This window comes from Uloborus diversus, chromosome 1 (genome assembly GCF_026930045.1).
Source record: "Uloborus diversus isolate 005 chromosome 1, Udiv.v.3.1, whole genome shotgun sequence".
NCBI lineage: Eukaryota > Metazoa > Arthropoda > Arachnida > Araneae > Uloboridae > Uloborus > Uloborus diversus.
Window position 1 is genome coordinate 36,971,195 of NC_072731.1, and position 25,449 is coordinate 36,996,643.

Sequence of the window (25,449 nt, forward strand, 5' to 3'; positions counted from 1 at the left end):
TGTAAACAAAGTTTAAAGATGTTCAGTTTTATGGAAAAAGAAGTTTGGTTTCGTTTGAGATTTTTTTTGTATGAAAAATAAGTCGTTAAACTCCCGCAAAAATCTTGAGTTTTCTGTAAACAACACTTGCTTGAATTTGTAATCTTTAAATCCATGGAAGTATGATTCATTATCTTGTTGAAAGTAAGTTCTGTGTTAATGTTCAGTGTTAGTTTTCTTTCTCAGCTTTATTGTTAAAATATATGTAGTCAAATACACAACTAAATTTTTTTTATTCGTGACCTTACATTTAAATACGATGTTTGTGTGTAGGTTTTGGTAAATAATTTCAAAAAAATTTTTTGTTCGAAATGGACTTTTTAAAAATGGCCAAACCCAAACATCAAAAAAAAAAGTTTAAACCTGTTGCTAATTACTTCTTACACTACCAGCAAGAAGGGGTTAAAAGTCCCTGCATTTTGCACGAAAGGGGGGGGGGGCAAAATAATCCTCTTTTTTTAAAAAAATAATTTTTATTACAAAGAAATTACTCAAAAATACTGAAATCACTTTATAATAGTAAAATAATAAACTAATAGAAAAAAGCTAATTAACCGGAGTGCTCCCCCTGTGGGGGGGGGGGGGGGGGTCCATCCCGCATATTGCATTATCATTGGAATTTTTAAGGCAGTTTTGTCACTTGGTATTTCTTTCATTTTTGAGGTCTTTTATTCAAGATGGGTACCGTACCATGTAACACTTAAGGGGTACACCATCGCCTTGGAGGGGGGACAACACTGTAATTTTCATTCTCAAACCAACAATTGCAGAGAAGTTTACGAAACAATTTCACCGGTTTTATAATTTTCCAAAGTACAAAATGCCACACAATGGCACAGTAATGTCAGAAGGCTCAACTTAAAATGATGTAAGCGAGCTCAGTAACCAATTTAGTAATTTAATTGTTACTGGAGTCTGGAGTTATTTAAGTGTTTTGAGCGCTGGAGTGATATCTAATATTAAATCGCTGTGCAGCCCAAAAAAATAAAGTACAAATTGGCTGAAGTTTCCCTCTTCTTCTTTATTAATTTACTTCAACTTTTTTACAATCTTTTGACATCACGGTAAGGCGAGATAAACGGAAATCGCCAATAGTGAGACGGGCAGTGCTGAAATTCTGCACCCTCTAAGTCAGTGAGAGTTCTTGTTTGCAAACACCAAGCTGCCTTAGACAGCCAGTAATCTGAATTGTACTAAATATGCACACATATATACTTGCAACACTGTCTGAAACTTTTGAGTTCATTATGCCCATAAAAAAATTTGATAAAGGTGTTATTTCAGTGACAAATTTTTTGGTCCAGAACCTGTAGTGATTGAATGATTGAACAAGTCTTGTTGAGAGCAATAAGCAATACAACAGTAGAATGCTAAATATTTACACTTTTTTGTCATTAGTCACCAACATATAGTTTATTGGTATATATATATATATATATGTTTTTTTTTTTTTTTTTTTTTTGACTCTTTAATGTATTGTTAAAGGTTCCGGTGCGACTTCCACTTTCTTGAAATGAAGAAACAGTTCTTGAGGGAAACTCAGGAAATTTATTTACACTATGTACAGGAAAGATCGGTAACAACTGCTAAATTAATCATCAGCAATTATGCAAATAATCGTGTAAAATATTGTTTATTTAATTAAGTAAACATGGGGTTGGCACCTTTATACCAAAGGGGGGGTGGGGGAACTAAAAATCGTCTTGTCGAAAATAGATTTGTTTTACTTATGAGGATGGAATGTAGCTAGCTTTGTTTTAGTAATTTTATCTCTTAATATGATGGTATTAATGTTTTTAAACTTATATTATTCAATGCATCATTGAAACTAAAGATTCAAACCTAATATTTGACAGAATACTGAATATCTGTTTAAAAAGCTAAACTGCAATTCTTCAATTTTTGTGCAATTTAAAATAGAAAGTGTTGATCTATTTTGTGAAATGTAAATGCACCATAAATTAATATATGTTAAGTATAATTGTTAATTTGAAATAAATATATGAAATGAATAAATCATTTTGTAAGCAAAAACAAATTAATATAGTTAATGGCTAATTTGTTTTTTTATTACGGGGAATCGGATTAAAGACGTTCTACTGTACAAGCTCCTGGTCCGTTCTTCTACGGTTCTAGTCTTACAAACATTACAAAAGGGTCCCCAATACTCACTTTGCAACTTTTGTGATTCATTAACCCTGTTCTTATAAATTTTAAGCACATAAGCGGAAAAGCTCTTTAAGGAGCCTAAAGAACCAAACAAACTGGTAATGTAGAATTAGCACACCAGACGAGTGACCACAGCAATGGTGCGGTTTACCTCTAGATTGAAGGCAAAGCTAGGTTTTTTGCTGTAAATTACTGTCCTTTAAGAGGTTTTCCGCCTCCAGCTCAGTTACTTCCTACTCCGGGCTGATGAGTGCTAAAAAGCACGAAACTGCAGTCCTCGGCTGGAATAATTGAGCTGGCTGGTGTATTTATTGTATTTCTGCCTTATCCCTGGCTCTGGGCGGTAACTTACTGTAAAATACTAGCAGTTTATTTCATGCATCTAAACTTCTGATGCAATGCTTCATGCTTTTCCAGTTATACAAATACAAATGTGACGACCAGCAACAGGCACTGGGCCCAGCTAGGCTGGTCCTAGTCAATTAATTAGTCCCCAATGAAGATCAATGGCCCTCTTAAAGCTATCCACTCCCTTGCTCATTACCGCCTCTTCCGGTAAGCTATTCCAAGTGCCCACGACCCTGCTAAAGTAGTAGTTTTTCCTGATTTCCAAGTTAGCCTGAGATTTAAATAGCTTAAAACAATGACCCCTTGTCCTGCTTTCCCCGCAAAAATTTAATCCATTTACATCTTTCATTTTGATAAATTTAAATAACTGAATCATGTCCCCTCTGACTTTCCTTTGCTCCAGGCTATACATGTTAAGCCTATTAAGTCTGGTATCATAATCTAAATCTGAGAGTCCCCTTACTAATTTAGTTACCCTTCTTTGAACCCTTTCCAATACAAAAATATCTTTCTTCAGATAAGGCGACTAAAACTGAACAGCATACTCCAAATGAGGTCTTACTAAACTCCTATATAAAGGCAGAAGAACTTTCTTAGATTTGTTTGAAATAGATCTATTGATGAACCCAAGCATTTTGTTGGCTTTGTTACTAGCACTGTTGACTAAACTTGAAGTCCTGATTTATAAAGACACCCAGATCCATAACATTTTCTGCCTGATTTATGACTGAACCCTGTAAACGATATCTCATACGCTTATTTCCATGACCTAAGTGTAGCACTTGACATTTCCCTACATTAACTGCCATACCCCATTTATCTGCCCACTTAGTAATATGATCTAAATCCTCTTGCAGCTGTTTTACTTGTTCTTCATTTTCGACAATCCCCATAACTTTTACATCGTCAGCAAAACAATTCATGCTTCCAGAAATATTTTCATCGATGTCATTTATAAATATAATAAACAAAAGAGGCCCTAAAACTGATCCCTGAGGAACCCCACTTAAAACATCACTCCAATTAGAATGATTTCCTCTCACAACTACTCTTTGCTTCCTACCAGTAAGCCAATTTCTAACCCAAAGTAAAGTTTTTCCTCCTATTCCAATGTCAGCTAACTTGCTGAGAAGAGCAACATGCGGTACCTTGTCAAAAGCTTTTTGAAAATCAATATAAACAACATCCACACATTTTTTGTTATCTAAAGCTGAGGTAACCTTGTCGTAGAAATGCAATAAATTAGTAGTACAGGATTTACCTTTCCTGAAACCATACTGCAAACTAGTCAACAGACTATTAGTCTCTAAGAACATCATGATCTTAATTTTGATCAAAGTTTCGAAAATCTTACAAATCACCGAAGTCAAACTTACAGGTCTATAATTCCCAGCAATACCTTTAGACCCCTTCTTGAAGAGTGGCGTTATGTTAGCCAGCTTCCAGTCCTCTGGCACCGTCCCCGAGTTATAAGAAGCATTGAAAATATTCAAAATAACATCCACTAATTCCTCTGCACATTCAACTAAAATTTTTGGATAAATATTATCTGGTCCCGCAGCTTTAGTTGCTTTAATCTTTTTCAAATGAAATAAAACCTCCTCCCTGGAAAATACAAAATCCTCAAGCTGTATAATAGCTTGTGTCTTGTTAGTGTCAACTGTTGAGATACAGTTATCGTTAAACACACTGGAAAAAAAGTTATTTAGAACATTTGCAATATCCCTATCGTTTTGGATTAAATTTCCATGCTCATCAACCAAAGGCCCAATTTGACTGTTTCGAGCTTTCCCAGAATTAGCGTAAGCAAAAAACCTCTTAGGGTTCCCATCAATGTCATCTGCCAGCCTTTGCTCCAATTCCCTTTTCTGAATCCGTACCAAATACTTAAAATTTCGCCTTGCCTTACCATACTGGAGCCTCTCTGCACTCTGACCATTTTCTTTAAACCTACGAAAAGTGGCTTGCTTATAATTAAGAGCTTCTTTAGTCTCCCTGGAGAACCACATGGGCCAAATTTTGGTACTAACACCTTTTCTCCTAAATGGAACATAGTCCCCAACGGTTTTAGCAAGTTTATCCTTAAATTCCGTCCACTGCTGATCTACGTCGCTATTTTCCAACCCTGACGAAAAAACCTCTTTTAAGCTCTGCCTAAGTGCAACAAAATTGGTGTTTCTGAAATTGGGCACAAACCTAAAATTATCATCTTTGCACACTTCAAATTTAACCCGGAACCTAATGCTGTTATGATCACTATCTCCAATATGCTCCCCTACACTCAACCCCTGAACAAAACTACCTATGTCACAAAAAACTAGATCCAAAATGGCCTCCTCTCGAGTTCCCTGAGTTACAACTTGATCTAAGAAACAGTCACCAATTACTTTTAAAAATTCCTCTTCTTTGCCATTACCAGGATAAAAATTATTCCAATCAATACCCGGAAAATTGAAATCCCCCATTATGATAACGGATCCCTTACTGGACATGTCACTAATAATACGGTACATCTGTTCATCTTGTCCCTGGTTTGAATTAGGTGGCCTATAAATGTTTCCAAAGCGTAGCTTTATGCCCTTACTGCTCATCAACTCCAGCCAAACCATATCAATATCAGTAGGCTTATCATTTATGACCAATTCGTTGCAAATAAAATTGTCTCTAACATAAAATAAAACCCCACCACCTCTTTTACCTACTCTATCCTGTCTGAATAAATTATACCCAGCAATATGTAATAACTCTGCATCAGATTCGGTAGCCCATGTCTCTGTAATTCCGATAACATCCAACTTCTCATCCATAACTATGCTTTTCAATTCATCCATCTTGTTCCTAATACTGCGAGCATTGGTATAGAAAACTTTAAGCATGCCTAAGTTGCTTTTATTTAACACCCTGAAATTTCCTAAATTACAATTGTTAACATTACTACTCTTGTTTGTCACTTTATTTCCATTTCTAGCAATACCCAAAAACATTTCGTTCTCTCGATACCTGGTGCTTGAACCATGCCCCCCATTCCAACTTAGTTTTTTGACTCCGAAGCCCTTAAAATTAATCCACTAACCATTTTGACCCCTGTAGAGCTCAGATGCAGGCCATCCCTAGCAATCCAATCCCGTTTACAATGACTCCATACATCAATGAACCTGATACTGCGCTTTTCGCAAATTGACTTCAGTAGCAAGTTCATACACCTCGCACGTTGATTTAGCCAGCTCCTATGCACTCCATACCTGGGAAGCAAACCAACCACTTGGACATTCGTCGAAAAGCTGGTTGCTTTATCCAACAGGGATTCCCATTCCCTAGAAAACTCCTCATTTTTACTGTGGCCTACATCATTTGTTCCCACCCACAAAGTAACCATGTCCTCCTTATTCAATACTCCCTTCTTTTCAGCAACCATATTAACGTCTTTTACCCGAGCCCCTGGTAAACAACACCTAGCCACCTTACGCTTTACTCTCCCAACTGTGTTACCCACCTCCCTTACCATAGAGTCCCCCAAAATTACACCCTTAGTTTCCCAATCTAACTCCTCATTTGAAACTTCCCCCTGAATCTCTGAAACATTTATACCCTCTACAACTGGCTTACACCCTAATGCTAACTGGGCTTCCAAAACTAGCATCTTAAGTCTTAAGTCTGAGAGTTCAGCACATTTAGTGCAAATATAATCCTCTTCAAAAACAGACTCATTTTCCCCCTTATACAGGCAGAACATATGACATAAATCACAAGAGATCCACCTGTCCCCCTTCCCACTCTTTACCTCTTTCATAATGCATATAACACCCATTTCTACTCAGTGAATATGTTCCAAAAGGCAAAACAGTAAGATAAAAATGCAAAAAAACACAGAATAAATACTAAAAACAGCAGTAAATAAACAGAGTTGCTACACCCAATAAAGCACACAAGATCAAAACCAGGAGATCACCACATGTTAGGCTTAGCTCCAAAAAATGCAAAAACACTTCAAGAATACAATAACAGCGAAAATGAGCCCCCAAACCACAATAAAACTAAATTACATGATAAAGTAAAGTAAAAAAACCTAAAACTAGACAGTAATAATGAAAAATTATAGTAAAAAAACACTTATCAAATTAGCAGCAAAAAACACTCCCTGCATCACAGGCGCCCTCTAGTGGCCAGTTTTTATGTTCTCTGTGGCAACTTTTATTTAATTAAAAAAAAAATCAAAAGGCAGTGGCAGGTTTACCTTGTCCCAATTATGAAGCGCTCCAAAAAGGGTGTTCTTAAAGTTCAAAAAAATTCAAAATATCTGCTAGTTATGTTTTTTTTTTTTTGAACAAAAAGTAGTTTTTAGGAGTAAAATTACCCCCCTCCCCCATGCTGAGCAAAATACCAACTTGGGTATAAGTAATGTGAAATGCCAGGAGTGCCCAACCCTACCAAGAGAGCAATGGTATTCCCACCTTAAATACTATTTAGTATCCCCCTTCCCTCCCTCAAGAACCAAAGTCTTCCAAAAAAGAGAAAAAGACTCTTTAAAGCAGCCTGCCCTAGTGATTTCAATGGTGCATATGCAGTGTGCACCAGGCCCCCCCTCCCCCATAGAAATACAAATACAAATACAAAAGTGACGACCAGCAACAGACTCTGGGCCCATCTAGACTGGTCCTAGTCAATTTACAATACCCAGTGAAAATCAATGGCCCTCTTAAAACTATCTACTCCCTTGCTCATTACCACCTCTTCCGGTAAACTGTTCCAAGGTTCCACTACCCTGCTAAAATAATAATTTTTCCTAACATCCATGTTAGCCTGAGATTTAAATAGCTTAAAATAATGACCCCTTGTCCTGTTTTCAGTGCTAAACTTTAGCCCCGTAACATCTTTCATTTTAATAAATTTAAACAATTGAATCATGTCCCCTCGGTCTCTTCTTTGCTCAAGACTGTACATTTTTAGCCTTCTAAGCCTGGAATCATAGTCTAAGTGAGAAAGTTCATTTATTAGCCTTGTAGCTCGCCTTTGAACCCTTTCCAATACATTAATGTCTTTCTTAAGATAAGGAGACCAAAACTGAACAGCATACTCCAAATGAGGTCTTACCAAACTTCTATATAAGGGCAGAAGAACTTCTTTAGATTTGTTTGAAATAGATCTATTGATAAACCCAAGCATCTTTTTGCCTTGTTACTAGCAATGCTGCATTGTTGGCTATACTTTAAATCCTTACTTATTAAGACCCCCAGATCAGTAACTTTGTCTGCCTGACTAATGACTGAACCTTGCAAATAATAACTTGTACACTTATTTCCATGCCCTAAATGTAGCACTTGACATTTCCCAACATTAACAGCCATACCCCATTTATCAGCCCACTCCGTAATATGATCTAGATCCTCTTGCAGCTGTTTTGCTTGTTCTTCATTTTCTGCAGTCCCCATAACTTTGACATCATCAGCAAAACAATTCATGTTCCCAGAAATATTTTTGTGAATATCGTTCATAAAAACAATGAACAAAACAGGCCCCAACACTGATCCTTGAGGAACCCCGCTTAAAACCTCACTCCAATTAGAATAATTTCCCCTTACAACTACTCTTCGTTTCCTTCCGGTCAGCCAATTTTTTACCCAAATGAAAGTTTTCCCTCCTATTCCTACATCAGCTAATTTGCTAAGTAGAGCAACATGCGGTACCTTATCGAAAGCTTTTTGAAAATCAATGTAAAGAACATCTACAGGCTTCTTATAACACATCTATGTAAAGCACAAAGTATTAAAATTGTAACCTAATTAACTGAATGTCATGAGATTTCTTCTTCCTTTATGCAACACAAATTCCTTTAGTGTATAAAATAATACTGTTTTGTCACTTTTTAATGTATCTTCTTTTTAAATGTGTTGCTTTTATTTTCAGATTTTTTTTACATTAATTTTAATTTATTGTAAAAGTATTTAATCATCTAAAATCTCTAGCAGACCAGTAAAATTCTCCTAGATGTAAATTTTCTTTATAATATAGCTAAACTAAAATTTATAATTTTATTTTTTACATTTAGGCTAAAAATGGGTGTAATTTTTTGACATGATTTATATTTATAGTATTTTTTGATGTAGTTGCAAGAAAAATATTTTAAATAATTCTCCAAATTTTAATATCAGGATAATATTTTTTTTTTCCTTTGAAACGATTCTCAATTTAAATCTCATGTTTAATAAAAGGAAAATTTTGCCCCTTTTTGTTTTAATTCTTAATTATACTTTAATTGGGATAGATGTCTAACAAGGTGAAAAGAAAAGTAACTGTAGAAAATACAAAGGACAATGATGAACATCCAAGACGTCCTAGTGTGTTTGAAAGGCTTGGACCAAATGCTGTAAATATTGCTGCTCAACCTGCTGATGTAAGTTTTTATGTTAGTTTTTGAATTAGCCTATATTTTAAATCTTTTTCATTTCTTCTAATTATTCTACTGCATATTTTGTAGTTAAAAATAGATAAGTTTTGTCTAAGGTAAAGACACCAGTATTTGACACTGCACTAGTAGTTGACACTTGTGGAAAAAAAAACATAAATTAATGAGGGAAAAACAGGCTCCAAAAGATCAAAATTTGTTTCTGTGAGAAGAATAGCTCTCTAGTGACGACATGAGAACTATCTTGCATCCAAGTATAGCTTGAAGGTCACAGTGATGGTCTGGTGACAACAGTGTATGTTTTTCAACTGTTTAGTGTAATTTACAATCTACCACCTGAAACAAACACTCCTACTTGTATCAACAAGCTTGCTACAGCTAGTAATTAGCATGCTTTTCTCCACCTCACTCCATCTCTTAGCTTTTAGCCTTAGATAAGTTAATAACATACCGATCTTGAGCAAACTATCTTCTTCGGTATCCCCAGCAATCCCTAACCTCTTCAAAAAACACTTTTTCCATCAGAATGATAAGGACAAACCGAAATAACCGGAGGAAAAAGTGACCTTTTCTCAGGACAACTGTGTCAAGAATGTTATAAAAAGAGAGAAAAAAAAAGAGAAGTAGGGGAAGGGAAGTGGGAAGGCAAGGTTAGAAAGTAAAGTGGGATGTACTGCCAAAAGACAAGGGAAAAGAGATGCATGTGAAAAATTAAAACAAGAAAAAAAATCAGCAGCTAAGGAACAAACCTGCAAAGCAGGTGCTTTATTACAAAGACAGTTCTGACTCAAAGATGAGATTCCATCAGACATTAAAGATAAATCTGAAAATGACGGCAAAGAGCAAAACATAAACAAGAACAACATTTAAAAAAGCAGGAGAGTATCTTGTCAGCTGAGTACTACAAGTTGACTGCAAATTTGGAAAAAATTGCATGTTTCACTTTTGTTGAAAATTTTTGCTTGAAAGACGAAATAATTATTTATAATTTAATAAAGCTTAGAAATAGTAGTTTAATAGCATTTAAGTCAAGTCTTCCACACGTGAGCTTCGTGCAGTAATCAGGGGCGTGCACAGACATTTTGGGGGCCGTCACGCTCCTCCCTCCATTGTTTACCCTTGCATGTTGTGTCCCTGCATGTATTTCACCCTTCATTTCGAAAATCTCTGGCCTCCTTCAGGTTCAGATGTGGGACAACTGGTGTCCCTTCTCCGTCTCCCCCCCCCCTGTGCACATCCCTGGCAGTAATACTTATTACTTAAGTTCAAATGTAAGATTCAACCATTGAAAAGAGATAAAATGGAGCGACTGAAGACTTTAATTCGCGAAGGAAGGATCCCAAGTCATGTGATAGGTTTTAAAGAAAAGCATTGGAAGAAATCAGGTTTATTTCACTAGTTTCACGCAAAATGTGTCAACCATTCACCGTTGTTGAGTCAAACGTAACTTAAGCTCTTTGCCCAAGCTTGTTCTTTGCCAATGATTGGACTAGCTCCCTCCGTTTACTAATTCCTGCTCTATGGGTTCAACTGCAGCAGTGGTGCTAACGTTTGTTAAGGTTATTATAATTTTAACTAAAAAATTGCCGTCAAGGTATGACGGGTGAAATTGGCTTCTACTCTTCTATATTTGAATTATGCAATTGCCTGTTTGGTGATATTTTGATATTTGAAATTTTAACCCTAAACTCCAATGGATAGCTCTAATTTTCAACCACTTTTTTGATTCTTCATTCCTCTAAAATGACTGTCTTACAGTAAAATAGTCAAGTTACCGGATCAAGTTTAGCCTTGTCACAATAAAGCCTTTCCCTGCGTGCTAAACATTACCAAAACATACAGTCGACTCTTGCTAACTCGAAATTGGAGGGAAGAGATAAAAAATTCAAGTTATTGAAAATCTTAACAAAAATTCATTCCATTTAATATAAGTACTATGTACTTCATTAAAAAAATCGATTACAAAATAAGAATAACTGTCAAGAAGAGTTTGACGGGTATTCTTTTTTCTTTCCACGTCAATTGTATTTTCCAGATGGGAAATAGCATTGAATGTCTTTGTGTCCATATCAGCATTCAATGAACGCCCGCATCACATGCATGGCACTTTCTGCTTCTTTAAAGGTGATCTTTTATAATTGATAAGTTCTTCAATGACCTCATCTTCCTCTTCTGTTCTCTGAATATGTTTCCACCAAGTGGAATGTTCTGTGTCTTACATTGTGTTATCCATTTTATCAAGAATTTTTCAACTTCTGGATATTCCCCAATCTCCATTCTTTTCCGATCCCCTTGATAGTTTTCAAGAATAGTCTCTTGATTTTTGAGAATGGTTGACGGTGTGCTGTTTGGAATACCAAACTCCTTCGCAATATCAATCTTTCTTTAGTCCTTTTTCAACTGCATCAATCACTTTTCCTTCTCTGCAATAGAAAGTGTAGTGCATTTTCGTTTTGTAGCCATAATTCAATGAAAAATAAGCCTTAGCTTCTTCGCAGCACTAATAAGCAAAGTAGGAAGACGAAGACTAGAGGTTGTGTTCTGAGAACTGGTCACTCTGGTTGAGAGAACGTTTATTCTAGAAACTCGACCATTGTCCACTGCTGACAGAAAACAGCAGCTGAAACAACATGTCTCCCCTCCCATATATCTGTGGTGAACATGACTGTGAAAATCACAAAAAAAAAAAAACAACCCAAGGACATGTTTTTTTTCTTAAAAGCGTAAATTGGGGAGATTTAATAATTAAATTAATAAAGGCATAATTAAAATTAAAGGCATAGAGAAGTTAGAAAAACGAATTTCAGGACATTGAAATTTTTTTTAGTGAATGGTGAAAAAAATCGAGCTATCAAGGAGAAAGAAAAAAATACTTCGAGTTAAAGAGATAATATTTCATTAAAAAAGCATTAAAGATGCAGGAAATTAGTTTTTTTTTAAAGTTATCGAAAATTTCGAGTTATCGCGAGTTGACTGAATTACCATGCTGCGGCGTGAGTTTCATTGTTGAAACACGCAGGGTTCTCGATCATCGGCTATTATTTATATGAGGATAACTATTTTTATGTCATTTATTCATTTGAAAGTTTTTCATATCAATTAAAAAACAACAATTGTTTCTGTTTTGTCATTTTATTTATTTATTTATTTATTTTTTGCTTTAAAATATACTTGTAGTAGTTATCAACAAGTTTTTGGGTTTAGTGAATTACTCCTTTGTGTATTTTTTGTTAGATATTGACAGCTTCCTTAGAGTAATCAAAGAAAAAAATTACATATACTTCTTTTTCTTCTAGAGACACAATCGAACTGATCCAAATGAGAAATGTCGTAACTGGTTACGCACAGGTGCATGCGCTTATGGCAATACTTGCCGCTATCAGCACGACCCTTTTCCTGGTTCTTCTAGACGTCCTCCAAAACCAGAAAAGTATGAGTTTCGCTTTCTCAATTTTCTTCACTGCAAAAAGTTTGGAATGCGATTGATAATTCTCTTATTATTACATTTAATCAAAGTTTGTAATGAAACGCTTTTCTATGTAATATTTTAGTGGTTTATAAAATTTCTTGAACTCTGAAATCTACTTTAAACTACTTTAAAAAACTATATACATAATATTATGTGTACATTGTACATCATATTAATGGACATTTAAGTAGTAAGGGATTAAATATTTATCTGTCAAATTTTCTAAGCTATCAGGACTCTTTGAAGATAAAGGCATAACTTAGTTTTAGAAAGTTAAAATTATTTTTAAATATGTTTAAGTAGTGCCTGGCTGTTTAAATTCTTCTTCAGGCAAAAAAAAAAAAACTTGTTTGCATCATTAATTAACAGAGGTATATAGCCAAAAGTTCCATCTGCCTAATTTATTGTGCAAAATTCTTCTAGCGCATTTTTTACACAACTAAAATATTTTGATATTTCTGGTATTTACAAAATCTTTTATACTCTTTAATTCAACATGTGTTATTTTACCCACAATTTAATAGTTTTTTGATATGAAACAAAAACTTAAAAAACAAACCCAGAATCCAAGAAAGCGGCGCAAGTTTCCCTGATCTTCAGCCATATTTTGACTGAAAACAAAGTGAAAACATATTCATCTTATCATAATTATGCATAAAAATTGTGTTTTGCTCAAAAAACAGATGGAGGCAGAAATTTGCAAAGGGCTTTTGTACTTAAAAGGCTGTGATATGTTCACTAGTCTATTTTTGTGACAAACATTGGTTTTAAACTTTCAAACAAGAGGTTTAACTTGTGCCAAACTTGAACTCCAATATGACTTACTATGATATCATTTGAAAGCTAGTAAGGTAGACCAGTTTTTATTAGATTTGACTGGTTGTAGCTCAAGCTATTAATTTGAAAATGCTGTTTACAGATTTTGGCGCCAGTTCAACTTTGAGTACTTTGAATGTTTCAAAGCTTGTAGCTCGCTGATAAATGAAACAATCTTGATGAAAAAAGTTTCTTTTTATACAATTTCGTCTATTCTTTTCAAATGTGTTCTCATTTTGTGTGTAGATTTTTGGGAAATTTCAGAAATCGGTCTTAATCTCAAAAATTTGTTTTTCTTTTTGGCTCATTTTTCTTCTTTCTACTGTAACTCGGATATGGTTACAAGTTAGACACAATAATGGGTGGTCCTATGCTTCATTTGGACTCTTCTAACACGCCATTTCGTTTGGCAGATTAGGTCAAATTCTCCCTATATACTGTTCTTAAATTATGTATACTGGTATTCAAAGAGGGAGACCTGCAATTAATTTAATCATTAATTTAGTAAATTAGTTTATCAAAAAAAAAACTTGTTATACGAGTGCAAACAAGTTGAAAATAAAATCTTTTAAAAAATAAATTCTAGGGATCCTAATGAAAAAGATTTGCGGCATAAAGTAAGAACTAAACGTGATGAACCAAAAGAATCAAGAACAGGTTCCATCTCTCCAAAGGTAAGTTTTGGATCATAATGTTTTTAATTCAAATATTTGTCCTATATCTCCTAAATGTTTTGAGTTTTCTTTGTTGCTGTTTTGCTTTTTAGATACTGGTGTGTGAAAACATTCAATCGCATATTTATTTTTAGTACAGTGAAACCTCCCTTAACGGACACTCCCGAATAACGGACACCTCTAATTAACGGACATTTTTGCAAGTCCCAGTCCCTCAATATAGGCCAGTCCATGTAATTCACTCTGAATAACGAACACTCCGAATAACGGACAGTTATTTCCCAAAAAATTTCCCTTGCGATCGTAGCTCTTCCGGTTTTTTTTTTTTCTTTTCACAGAATATCTTAGTAACTGCTTGCCTTACAAAGCTTTTCATCCTCCACAACTGATATTCCCCCCCCCCCCCCCCATTTCCTTATCACTGTTTCTTGAAATTAAAAGGATGGTAATGGGCAGAGGCAGCGATTGGGGCTTAAAAGTTGGGGGCAGAAAAAAAAAGAACTAAAAGGCATGGTACTTTTTGCGGGCAGCAAAAAATGAAAAAGAAAAAAAAAGTCATAATTTTGTAACGGCTAGTTTTGAGAGTATTGAAGCAGATAAGTGAAAACTGATGTCAGTCTAACAATTAACGTTCGTTTTTCTTAAGATTTTAATGAATTTTGTGCACAATAACTATGCAAAAGTTAAAATAAAAAAGAGGAAACTGGGCGCTTTTTCTAACTAGGGCTCTCGGGAGATTCAATTGAGCAGACCGGCGCCGGTAGTAGTCGGCTTTATGGCGCCGTGGTTTCGTTGGGTTGTTTAATTTTTAGATATGAAAAAGATTTGCCCATACTCAAGGTTATATTGCCAACTATCAATCATGCAATAGTGATACTTGAGAGAAAATAAATAAATTATCCATAAAAAGTGTGGGAGGAGGGGTGGGGGGAGGGTTGCTCCGCCGAATCGCCGCCGTTGGTAATGCAAAAAAGAGATGTCAAACTGTTTTAACTGATTACTTTGATTAAATGCTTTTTAAGACAAGTGTGTGCTGTCAGTATACCTTTATTAAGAAAAAACACATTAATTACACTTGACGTAAAATGTAGTAAACCTTTCGCAATTGTTTCGATTGTGTTCTACAAAGAGAACAACAGCCCATTTTGAAAAAGGTAAATTAAGTAGTTCCCCCTAATAGCGGACACCTCTCAATAACGGACAAAACTTCTGGTCCCTTGACTGTCCGCTATTCGGAGGTTTCACTGTATTTGCATATTGAAAACATTTGGGCATAGTTATTTATTGACTGAGTGTTATAATGCGGCCAAAACAGCATTGTTTCCCTGCTCATTGGCTGGAAATACTAAACCCACGAAAAATATGATGTATATATATATATATATATATATATATATATATATATATATATATATATATATATATATATATTAATATATAAAAATCAATGTCCTGAGATAACATATATATATATATATATATATATATATATATATATATATATATATATATCAACGCACAGCCGAAACCGCTGAAGCTTCAGACTTGAAATTTGGCAGGCATGTCCGCATGATTACAAAAGTAACCACTAAGAAAGGATTTTTCGAAATCTCAATTAGTTCGGGAGAAATTAATTAAAACCCCTTAATTTCTGCAAAATTAAAAACCTGTCATTGAAATTCAAATCCCTTATTTTCGAAGGCTTTCCTCCATTCAAATCATTATTTAGTACTTCATCTCAACTTTTGGCCAATAGCGAACTGTAATTTTGATATTGTTTTTGTTTCTCACGTCATTCTTCGAGATTTTTCTCAAGTCAAATAAAGCCCTGGCTAATGGGCGGTAACTTACTGAATAATAATGTTTTCTGTCTTTTGTTTTCATTTTTTCAAAACTAGAAGCGATGTTTTTAAGAACATCATCACAGGCGGACTATCCTCTTAAATTTGGAAGAGTGCAGTTTCCTGTGAAAGTTTGCTTTGCAACTGTTTATAAGTCACAAGGACAGACATTAAAAGTAGCAGGGATCGATTTAAGAGAAGACTTTTTTTCACACGGCCAATTTTATTTAGCTCCAAATTCAGTTCATCAAGCAGCTTAATAATTTTAGTACCAGAAAAAAAAAAAAATGTTGTATACTAAGAAGTTCTTGCTTAAACATAGATATAACAATAAAATGTGGATGACCTGTGTTTGCAAAGATAATCATTACTTTAAAAGGATCGTTAATAACAGTTAAAGATTAGTTAAGGACAAGGGCATATATATAAGGAGCAGTGTTTAAGCTGGGTTCAAAAGTTCTTTAGCATAAAAGCTAAAATTGAGGGGAAAATGTTAGCAAAATGCTAAAATGTTACACATTCTCATATATTTATATATGCCTCAGTGTGTTTCATCTCCAGTTCAAAATAAAATTCATATTTCATCTGTGACATCTTTGAAGAAATAAGTACAACAGCTATTTTTTTAAAACATAAAATAAAAAAAAAAGAAAACACGATTGGTGTTTAGAATGTTGCAGTCCCCTCCTCCTATTAAAGCAGTCATTCAGGGGACATAATGCTGGATAAGACTAATAGTTATTGAATTTAATTGTAGTTTTAACATCTTAGCTAAGATTTAAAAAAGATTAAGTTGATTATCGCTATGTATGCTTCCTCTCTATTATCATACATTTCTTCTTTATTTAAAAAACGAATTTATTTTTTTATTTGAGCAAAAAAGCGAAAATGCATTGCTTTATTTTTGCAATTCAGATAGTGTTTTCGCATTATGCGAAAAATGCGACCGTAGCGGAAACCCTGATAAGGAGTCCAGGGGCCCCGGGATCCTCCCAAAGTTAGAAGAAATTATTGGTAATAAGTAATTATTATAGGGCATTTTCGAAACTAGGTGCACCAAGCACCGTTAACCCCTGCTAATTCCATTACCCGAGCAATGCCGGGTACGGGAATGCTAGTATATACATATAAATTATATGTACAGTCGACTCCCGCTACAACGCAATTCGACTTATGCGAAATGGCTCTTACGTGAAATTTTCACTAGTAACGAATTTTAGAGCTAACGTGAATTTTTTGTCCACAACACGGATTTTTTTGGAAGGAAATATTAGCTTCGTTATTGGCTACTAAATATTGATTTTGTGAGTGTTTTTACATCGCACTAAACAACACTGACAGCGAAAGTTTCCACACTAAATTAATCTATGCATTGCATTGTTAGTGCATCAATAACTACTCAGCATCTTTCATTTATTTATTTTTTTCATTCAAATATGAAAGTTGATGAAATTTAATGGCACCTTAGTGGCACATTCATCTAAAGTTTGTGAAGATGGGAAGAAAAATGAAGTCTCTGACTAAAAAAAAGCTAAGATTCTCGATAAGCTTGAACAGGTATTAAACGTCGAAGGTAGCCCGACAATAAGTATAAGTGAATCTTCCATACGTACAAATGAAAATCAAAACAAAAAACTGTTCGTAAAAGTTCAGACCTTAGTTTCAATATTGAAGCTTGCAGAGCGTAAAGTCAAAATGAATATAATGAAAATGGAAGCTGCTCTTGTATTGTGGATTAAAGAGATCAGAAAGAAGGGCTGTTGCCATAAATTGAAACATTATAATAGAAAAGGCTAAACAACCGTATTTAAAAATGTATTAGATAAGAATAACAATCTGATTATAGAGTATAAATCATCATTATCTTCATTTTTTAACTCATAAATATTATTACTGTATCTACCATACAGTACTATTATAGTGCAACATTTTATTATTGTTACATACTGTACATACCGTGTTGTTTTATTTTATGTTTTTCCCTCCCGTTGATCATCCACTTTGTGCATCTTAAAGTATTTCATATTGAATAAAACAGTTTTTATTTCTTTTTAAATACAGTAAAAGTTCGGTTCTTCATGTAAGAAACTGTAGTTTATGATTGAGGAATGTTTTAAAGCAGTTTGAGGGATGTTTAGAAGTGTCTAAAAGAATTTGGTATGCTTCTAAAAAATTTACATACAACGCGAAATTTCGACTTACGCAAGGAGTCTTGGAACGCATCCCTTGCGTAAGTCGGGACTCGACTGTATATATACATATAATCATCAATAAAACAACAAGGTTACAACATAGATAAATGACTGAGATGAAGCCAGTACTCTTCAGCAGTGGAAATTTCATCCTATGGTCGAAAGACCAAAAAATTGATACTAAAACTAAATGTAGGATGTCCTGTTCCAAAAAAGCTAACATTCAGGATTACATTGAGCTCAACGCATCACTTGTGAAAAAGGAATGCAGATTTTTGGAACTAAGACCTAAAACTAAGTACTGGGGTTTCGTCTTGGACATTAGAAGCCAAGGCTATCAATAATGTCCCTCCACTGTACCGCCAGCAAAAAATCAAAAGTCTTACCTATGTGTCCGGGTACAAGTTCCAATCCATGATCATCAGTTCAATTTTTGTGCCAGTCAAAAAATAAAATTGAAAAAAAAAACCAATCAAATGAATAAAAAATAAATAAAAGGATCATCCAATAAAACAGGTCCAAAGACATTCCAGGTCGACCGAAAAACACGTTTCATAAAATATCATCAACTGAAGTCTAATCATATGGATTCCTCACTTTATTTTTATCGACTGGTACGAAAATTGAGCCGATGATCATGGATTGGAACTTGCACCCGGACACATAGGTAAGACTTTTGATTTTTCGCTAGCGGTACAGTGGAGGAGCATTATTGATAGCCTTGGCTTCTAATGTCTGAGACGAAACCCCAGTATTTAGTGTTAGGTCTTAGTTCCAAAAATCTGCATTCATTTTTCACATGTGGTGCGTTTAGCCCAATGTAATCCTAAATGTTAGCTTTTTCGGAGCAGGACATCCTACATTTAGTTTTTACATGAATTTTTTGGTCTTTCGACCATAGAATGAAGAAGTGCTGAAAAGTACTGGCTTCATCTCTGTCATTTATCTATGATGTAACCTTGTCTGTTTGTTGTTTTATTGATGTTTATATTTACCTGCCTTATTTATTTAGTTGCTTTACGCATCTTTGGGCTTGTGGTTTATGGTATTCTAATTTTTTTCCTCTTTAATATGTTTTCAATGTATATATATATATACATGCACTCATATATATATATATATATATATATATATATATATATATATATATATATATATATATATATATATATATATATATATATATATATATATTAGGGTGTCCCAAGATATAATGGCGAAAAAAAAATTGTTAAATCGAATACGCATACCCTCCAAATTTTTTCCATTTCGCCTCAGAAACATGAGAAAAAAGTCTTATTGCAATAAAATAACGAGAACCCGTGCCGACTTGAGGTCAAAGTTGGACCTGAAATCCTGTATGATGACTACTGTGGAAAGATTACTAACTGTATAATTCCTCTCCTTTCAACTCTTGATAGTCATCCCTGACCGTAATATTAGTAAGTTCAGCATGGTAAAAGTCAAGTAAATTATTCAAGTTAGGGTACAGTTCGGAACAACTCCGCAGCTCCTCCATAGCACTGTATTTTAGTGGGATAGATCCGTTCATATATATGATGGCGGCAAGCAAAGGAAAGAATTTCTTTATCAATTTTTTGCTCAAGAATAGCGCAAGAACACTTAAAGGACCTGTTTTGAAAGCTGTAGTATCACAACAGAGAATTTTAACTTTTTCTTCGAGATTCCAATCTAAAACTACCTTTCAAACAGCCTGTGTTTGTTCTTTTCTAGTAGAATTATCCAGTTTAGACTCAGCAACGAGTTGTTCGTCACATCCATATGAAATAACTATAGATAAGCGATCTTCTTTTGATTTTTGAGCACCCAAAGCAGGCAACAGTTTCATATCCTAAGGTAAATTCACTACATATGGTACCGCGTACTGAAAACCAATTTTTATTCTTTCCTAGTGCTCCTTCCGCTTTTCGGTTCGAATTCTTTGAATTGAAGATTTTCGTACGGGAAATTCATCAATGTTACATCTAAGTACTTCAATAGTAGCTTCAAGAATAAACACATAATCTTGTATACTTGGACACCTTTCCAATGAAGCAACTGACTTTGGAGTAATAAAATCGCTCCTCATTACATATTTACTTGTTCCATGTTCTAATAATACTTGTTCCAGGTTCTGGAATACTTGTTCCATCTTCTGATATACTTGTTCCAGATTATGATATACTTGCTCTAGGTTTTAGTACACTTGTTCCAGGTTCTGATAAACTTGTGCCAGGTACTGATTTATATGTTTCAGGGAAATCTTCTAAGTTAATATTTTCACTAGAGCTCAAAAAGGAATCTTCTTGTTCAGGTTCATACAATTCCGAGGATGTTGAAGCGGAATCGTATTTAATGAACCTGTTTTCTTCTTTGACAGCTCAAAGTCGAACCCTTTCCTCTTTGTCGGCCAGTTTTTTATTCGCTCCACCTAAAGTGAGCACGTCGGCTGGGCTCTATTTGGAGCTGCAAGAAAATCCCACCTTCCTCTATTTTGATTAACCGAAGTGCATCAGCATGTGCAATATTGAATAAATTGTTTAAATTACTCTCAAATTCTTGTTGGCGCTGCCTGAACTCTTCTTGCAGTTTCTTTGCATTTTTTTTGTAAGTCTCTCCAAATTTGATACAGATTTCTAAGTTTATTCACACCATTTGGCAACGGGGTGGGAATGCGTGCCTTTTCCCAAAAGATGATGCATTCCCGAATAGCGAGATTTGCACTTTCACTGATGGTTAAATTTACTTCTCGAAGGTCATAAAACAAAACGGACAGACTTTGTCTGTTAGAGGAAAGTTTCAAGCCCGTAATTTGGTGTTTTACGCGACTCCTATTAAAAATATCTCTTTTTTCGAACTTTGCAATTCCACTGCCATGTTTCGTTCCCTATGGAAAGACTATACTGCGCTCGATGACCGGAATGTATCTCGTACTGACACATTTGACGGTTTGAAAATCGCCACGGATAAGTTCCCCCCCCCCCCTCCCAACATATGTTTTTCTGTTTTCATTTGTTTTCTGTGCACTATTTACAGCTGCTTTGAGCTTCGCAAAGTATCGCGTCGCTAGCGATCGCTTGCTTGTGAATACACATGCTATTTACATGTTTAGGTCTTTAGGTGCAAGTCGGCATGGGTTACTGTTCTTCAAATTGCATGAAACTTTTTTTACAACAGTTTTAATATAAAAGGAAAAAAAAAAAGAGGGTATGTGTTTAAAAAAAACGACTTTCATTTTTTTGGGACACCCTGATATATATATATATATATATATATATATATATATATATATATATATATATATATATATGTATATATATATGTATATATGTATGTATATATATATATATATATATATGTATATGTATATATATATATATATATATATATATATATATATATATATATATATATATATATATAAATAAATAAAGAAATACTATCATATATTGTATTTATAATCTGGACAAGTCAACCAAAATGAACTTCACTACTCAGTTCAATAGGCACCACAGGCTGCTCTATGATACTGGTAGACAACACATTTGATAGCAATATAAGGATTGAACAAGAAAGAAAAATTCTTTTAAAAGAAGGAAAAAATCCCAAAATACCCTGGGGCCTGATCAGGAGGTACTCCCCATGGGTAGGGAAAAACCATGAGATGTTTCGTGAGTGTTGCTGGCGAAAATGCCTAAAAAAGCAGCACTAGTCCCCGACATCTCACAAAACAAGCAATTGGGGTACTGAAAGTCCAGAATATCAGCATGACATGAAATACAAACATTGAACCTTTTACAAACGAAAATTACAAGTCCTTATATTGCTATCATCTATATATATAAAAGAGGAGTTTGGTAAATTTGTTCCCTAAGATCTCAGAAACTACCCGGCAGATTTGGCTGAAACTTTCACCGTTTGTTCTTTTTGGTACTGGGGAGGTTTGTAGATCAGTTCGAAAAAAATCCGATTGATAGTTCTTTTTTTATTCTAATTTTTCCAAATTTTCCCATAAATGCCCCAATATGACGGTGAAAAAATACGTGCACATATTAAAATTATGTGTCCATCGAAAGTGCTTATTTTTCTGCTGAAGATGGCATCTGTTAGAAAGTTCTAAGTTGTATGAAAAACGAGATATGAGCTTTTTTGTTCCTTCTTCGAAGGCTCTCCTCAACCCAATTTATTATTTAGTGTATCATCTCAACTCTCAGTTGATAGCTAGAATTGTTGTACTGTTCAATATTTTTGCGTTTCGTGTGACTGTTCGAGGCTATTCTCAAGTCAAATCTTAAAGTAGCGTTTTTTCACAAGATTGGCTGATAATAAATGGATTTGGCTGATTATTTTCCATTTAAATGGAACTTTAATGAAATTATTGTTATATTTTTTATTATTTGTGCTGATCAGACTCATGATCCAATCTACCAGTAGAAATCTCGCCAAACTCTTTGCAAAGATTTCAGTAGCTTATGCGAATACATTTGTGCAATTTTTTCAACTGTCGCTGTTCTTGAAGCCAATGTTTCTCAGCTTTCACCATGTAAACAAAATATCGCCATTAAAAGAATCTTTAAAACTTTTTTCAAGATGTAAAATAATCCACCATCAACTAAATTAGGCAAATCCATTAAAGAGCACAAACACTTCCATAAATTTTTCTTTTTGCACATTTTCAAACAATCGCCAAATTTTACTACTCATTTTGGAAACATTTTGAATGAAAATGTTTAGCTCCATGTTATGGTGACTAAAAGTATCTCAGGATTTGGCGACAATATCTTTTTGACGAAAATTAGTAACAGACCGTTTTACAATTTTTTGTTAGCCGCCGAAGACATGGATTTTAGCTGTATTAATGAAGATTTTTACTATTAATTTTAATGTAATGGAGATTTTTAGATGAGCCGTTATCGTTATTTCAGAATGGTTGATGCTGATGTTGATTTTGAGGTACTGACGTCGATATTCTAAGATGACGTTTCGAGTATTCATTAAAAGGAATTTTTTTGAAGCTATTGTGCCAATTCTGCTGGGGTTAAAAAAGGGTGTCTTCCCAGTTTAGCCGACATTTCGGCCCTCTCCCCCCGTTTTCTGATTTAATCATACCTTTTGATATATTAAAATATTAAAGGCGGGAGGAAGTTTGAAGTGTCGGCAAAACTGGGGATAAACCAAAATCAAAAACAGAATGCTGATTGTTATTTTGAAAATTTTTCTTATTCCGAAGGGAGGAAGGGGGGATGACTACGTTCCTTATTCAGATAGATATTTTTAGAGGGACTGTTGACGATATTTTAAAACTGAAACCCTCATTCTAACTCAAATCTGAACGTTTTTTCCACTTCATAAGTATCCACGTTTTGAACGTTTTATGTGTTTAAAAAGTATAATAGCTTAGTCTATATATATCTAAATGGATCTTGGTAAATTTGTTCCCTAAGATCTCAGAAACTACCCCGCAGATTTAGCTGAAACTTTCACCGTTTGTTCTTTTTGGTACTGAGGAGGTTTGTAGATCAGTTCGAAAAAAATCCGATTGATAGTTCCTTTTTTATTCTAATTTGTCCAAATTTTCGCATAAATGCCCCAATATGACGGTGAAAAAATAAGTGCACATATTAAAATTATGTGTCCATCGAAAGCGCTTATTTTTCTGCTGAAGATGGCATCTGTTAGAAAGTTTTAAGTTGTATGAAAAACGAGTAATGAGCTTTTTTTGTTCCATGTTCGAAGGCTTTCTTCAACCCAATTCATTATTTAGTGTATCATCTCAACTCCCAGTTCATAGTTAGAATTGTTGAATGTTTTTGCGTTTCGTCTGTCTGTTTGAGGCTTTTCTCAAGTCAAAACTGAAAGTAACGTCCCCCCCCCCCCCCAAGATTGGCTAATAATAACTAGATATGGTTGATTATTTTCCATTTAAACGGAACTTTAGTGTAATTAATGGGTTTTTATTATTATTATTTGTGCTGATTGGATTTTTTAATAATTATCCAATCTAACAGCAGAACAATCGCCAAAATTTATGCAGAAAGATTTTAGTAGCGGATGCATTTGGCAGTTTTTTCAACTGTCGCGGTTTTTGAAGTCAAAGACTACGTAATAATGTTTGTCAGCTTTCACCATGTAAACAAAATATCGTCAATCAAAGAATCTTTAAAAACTTTTTTTGCGGTAAAATAATCTAGCAACTAAATTAGGCAAATCCATAAACAGCGCACAAAAACTAAATGTGACTTTGTGCACAAATTCAAACCATCGCCAAATTTTACTACTTATTTTGGAAACATTTCGGATGAAATTGTTTATCGCCATTTTATGGTGACCAAAAGTATCTTAGCATATGGCGACAATATCTGTTTAACAAAAATTAGTAACATGCCGTTTTACAAAGTAAGGAGGGGGAGCATTATCCAAAACGATTCCCGCGAATTCGGTAACATTTTAAATCGCACTAAGAACCCACAATAATTGAAAATTTCCAAAATTACTGAAGCAAGTTTAAGGGGATCACGGGCGCGCGGCTACATTTTTTTTAAACATTTCGTTTTTCAATTGACATACAGAGAAGGTAAGCCTCCATGTAGAAAAAAAATTAACTGATAAATCTTTTTAAACATGTGAAGTTTAATTTCATATTTCGGAAATTCATCAAATTTGTATACGCTTAAATTTTGTGTTTTCGTTTCTAAATGAATACTGTTTTGCTCTTTTTACTTAATGCTACTTTAGTTTTATGGGTAAGGAAGAAACTAGATTTTAAATCATGTCAAAAAGGTGTGTTTTAAGTTCTTTCACTTAAAACAGAAAACAAATGCAAGTAACGATTGCTTCTCATAATTATTGCTAACCCGGGCAACGCCGGGTATTTTTGCTAGTATATATATATATATATATATATATATATATATATATATATATATATATATATATATATATATATATATATATATAAACATCAATAGAATAGTAAACAGACAAGGTTACAACACAGATAAATGACAGAGATGAAGCCAATACTCTTCAACAGTAGGATGTCCAATTCCGAAAAAGTTAACATTCAGGATTACATTTGGCAAAAGCACCACATGTGAAAAATGAATGCAGATTTTTGGAACTAAGACCTAAAACTAAACACTGGGGTTTCGTCTCGGACATTAGAAGCCAAGGCTATCAATAATGTCCCTCCACCGTACCGCCAGCAAAAATCAAGTCTTACCTATGTGTTCGAGTGTAAAAGTAAAATCCGCGTCCATCGGGGCCATTTCCATGCCAGTCGATAAAAATAAAACAAAATCGATCCAATAAGTATAAAAACTAAATAAATAAATGTGTTATCCATAAGAGCAATTCCATAGACATTCCAGGTCAACCGAAAACTAAAGTCACAAAAACATCATAAACTGGAGTCCAAACATTTGGTTTACTCTAGAAAAAATCCTACTTGTGACAAGTAAGACGGTTACATTGAAGTGAAGTGTTGGTTAAAGGCAAT

General features: G+C 34.3%; 1 protein-coding gene across 3 annotated transcripts in view; it reads left to right on the forward strand.

Moving 5' to 3' along the window:
* Nucleotides 1–25,449, forward strand: part of LOC129234551 (zinc finger CCCH domain-containing protein 13-like) — a 73,732-nt gene continuing 48,283 nt past the window's right edge. For 2 of the 3 annotated variants that reach the window (XM_054868566.1, XM_054868568.1), the window contains exons 1-4: nucleotides 1–183; nucleotides 8,819–8,947; nucleotides 12,256–12,389; nucleotides 13,831–13,918. In XM_054868566.1, coding sequence (XP_054724541.1) covers nucleotides 8,819–8,947; nucleotides 12,256–12,389; nucleotides 13,831–13,918 — 351 coding nt within the window. In that variant the 5' untranslated portion in view covers nucleotides 1–183. The remainder of the gene's footprint in view (nucleotides 184–8,818; nucleotides 8,948–12,255; nucleotides 12,390–13,830; nucleotides 13,919–25,449) is intronic. The other variant, XM_054868567.1, reaches the window with a different exon arrangement.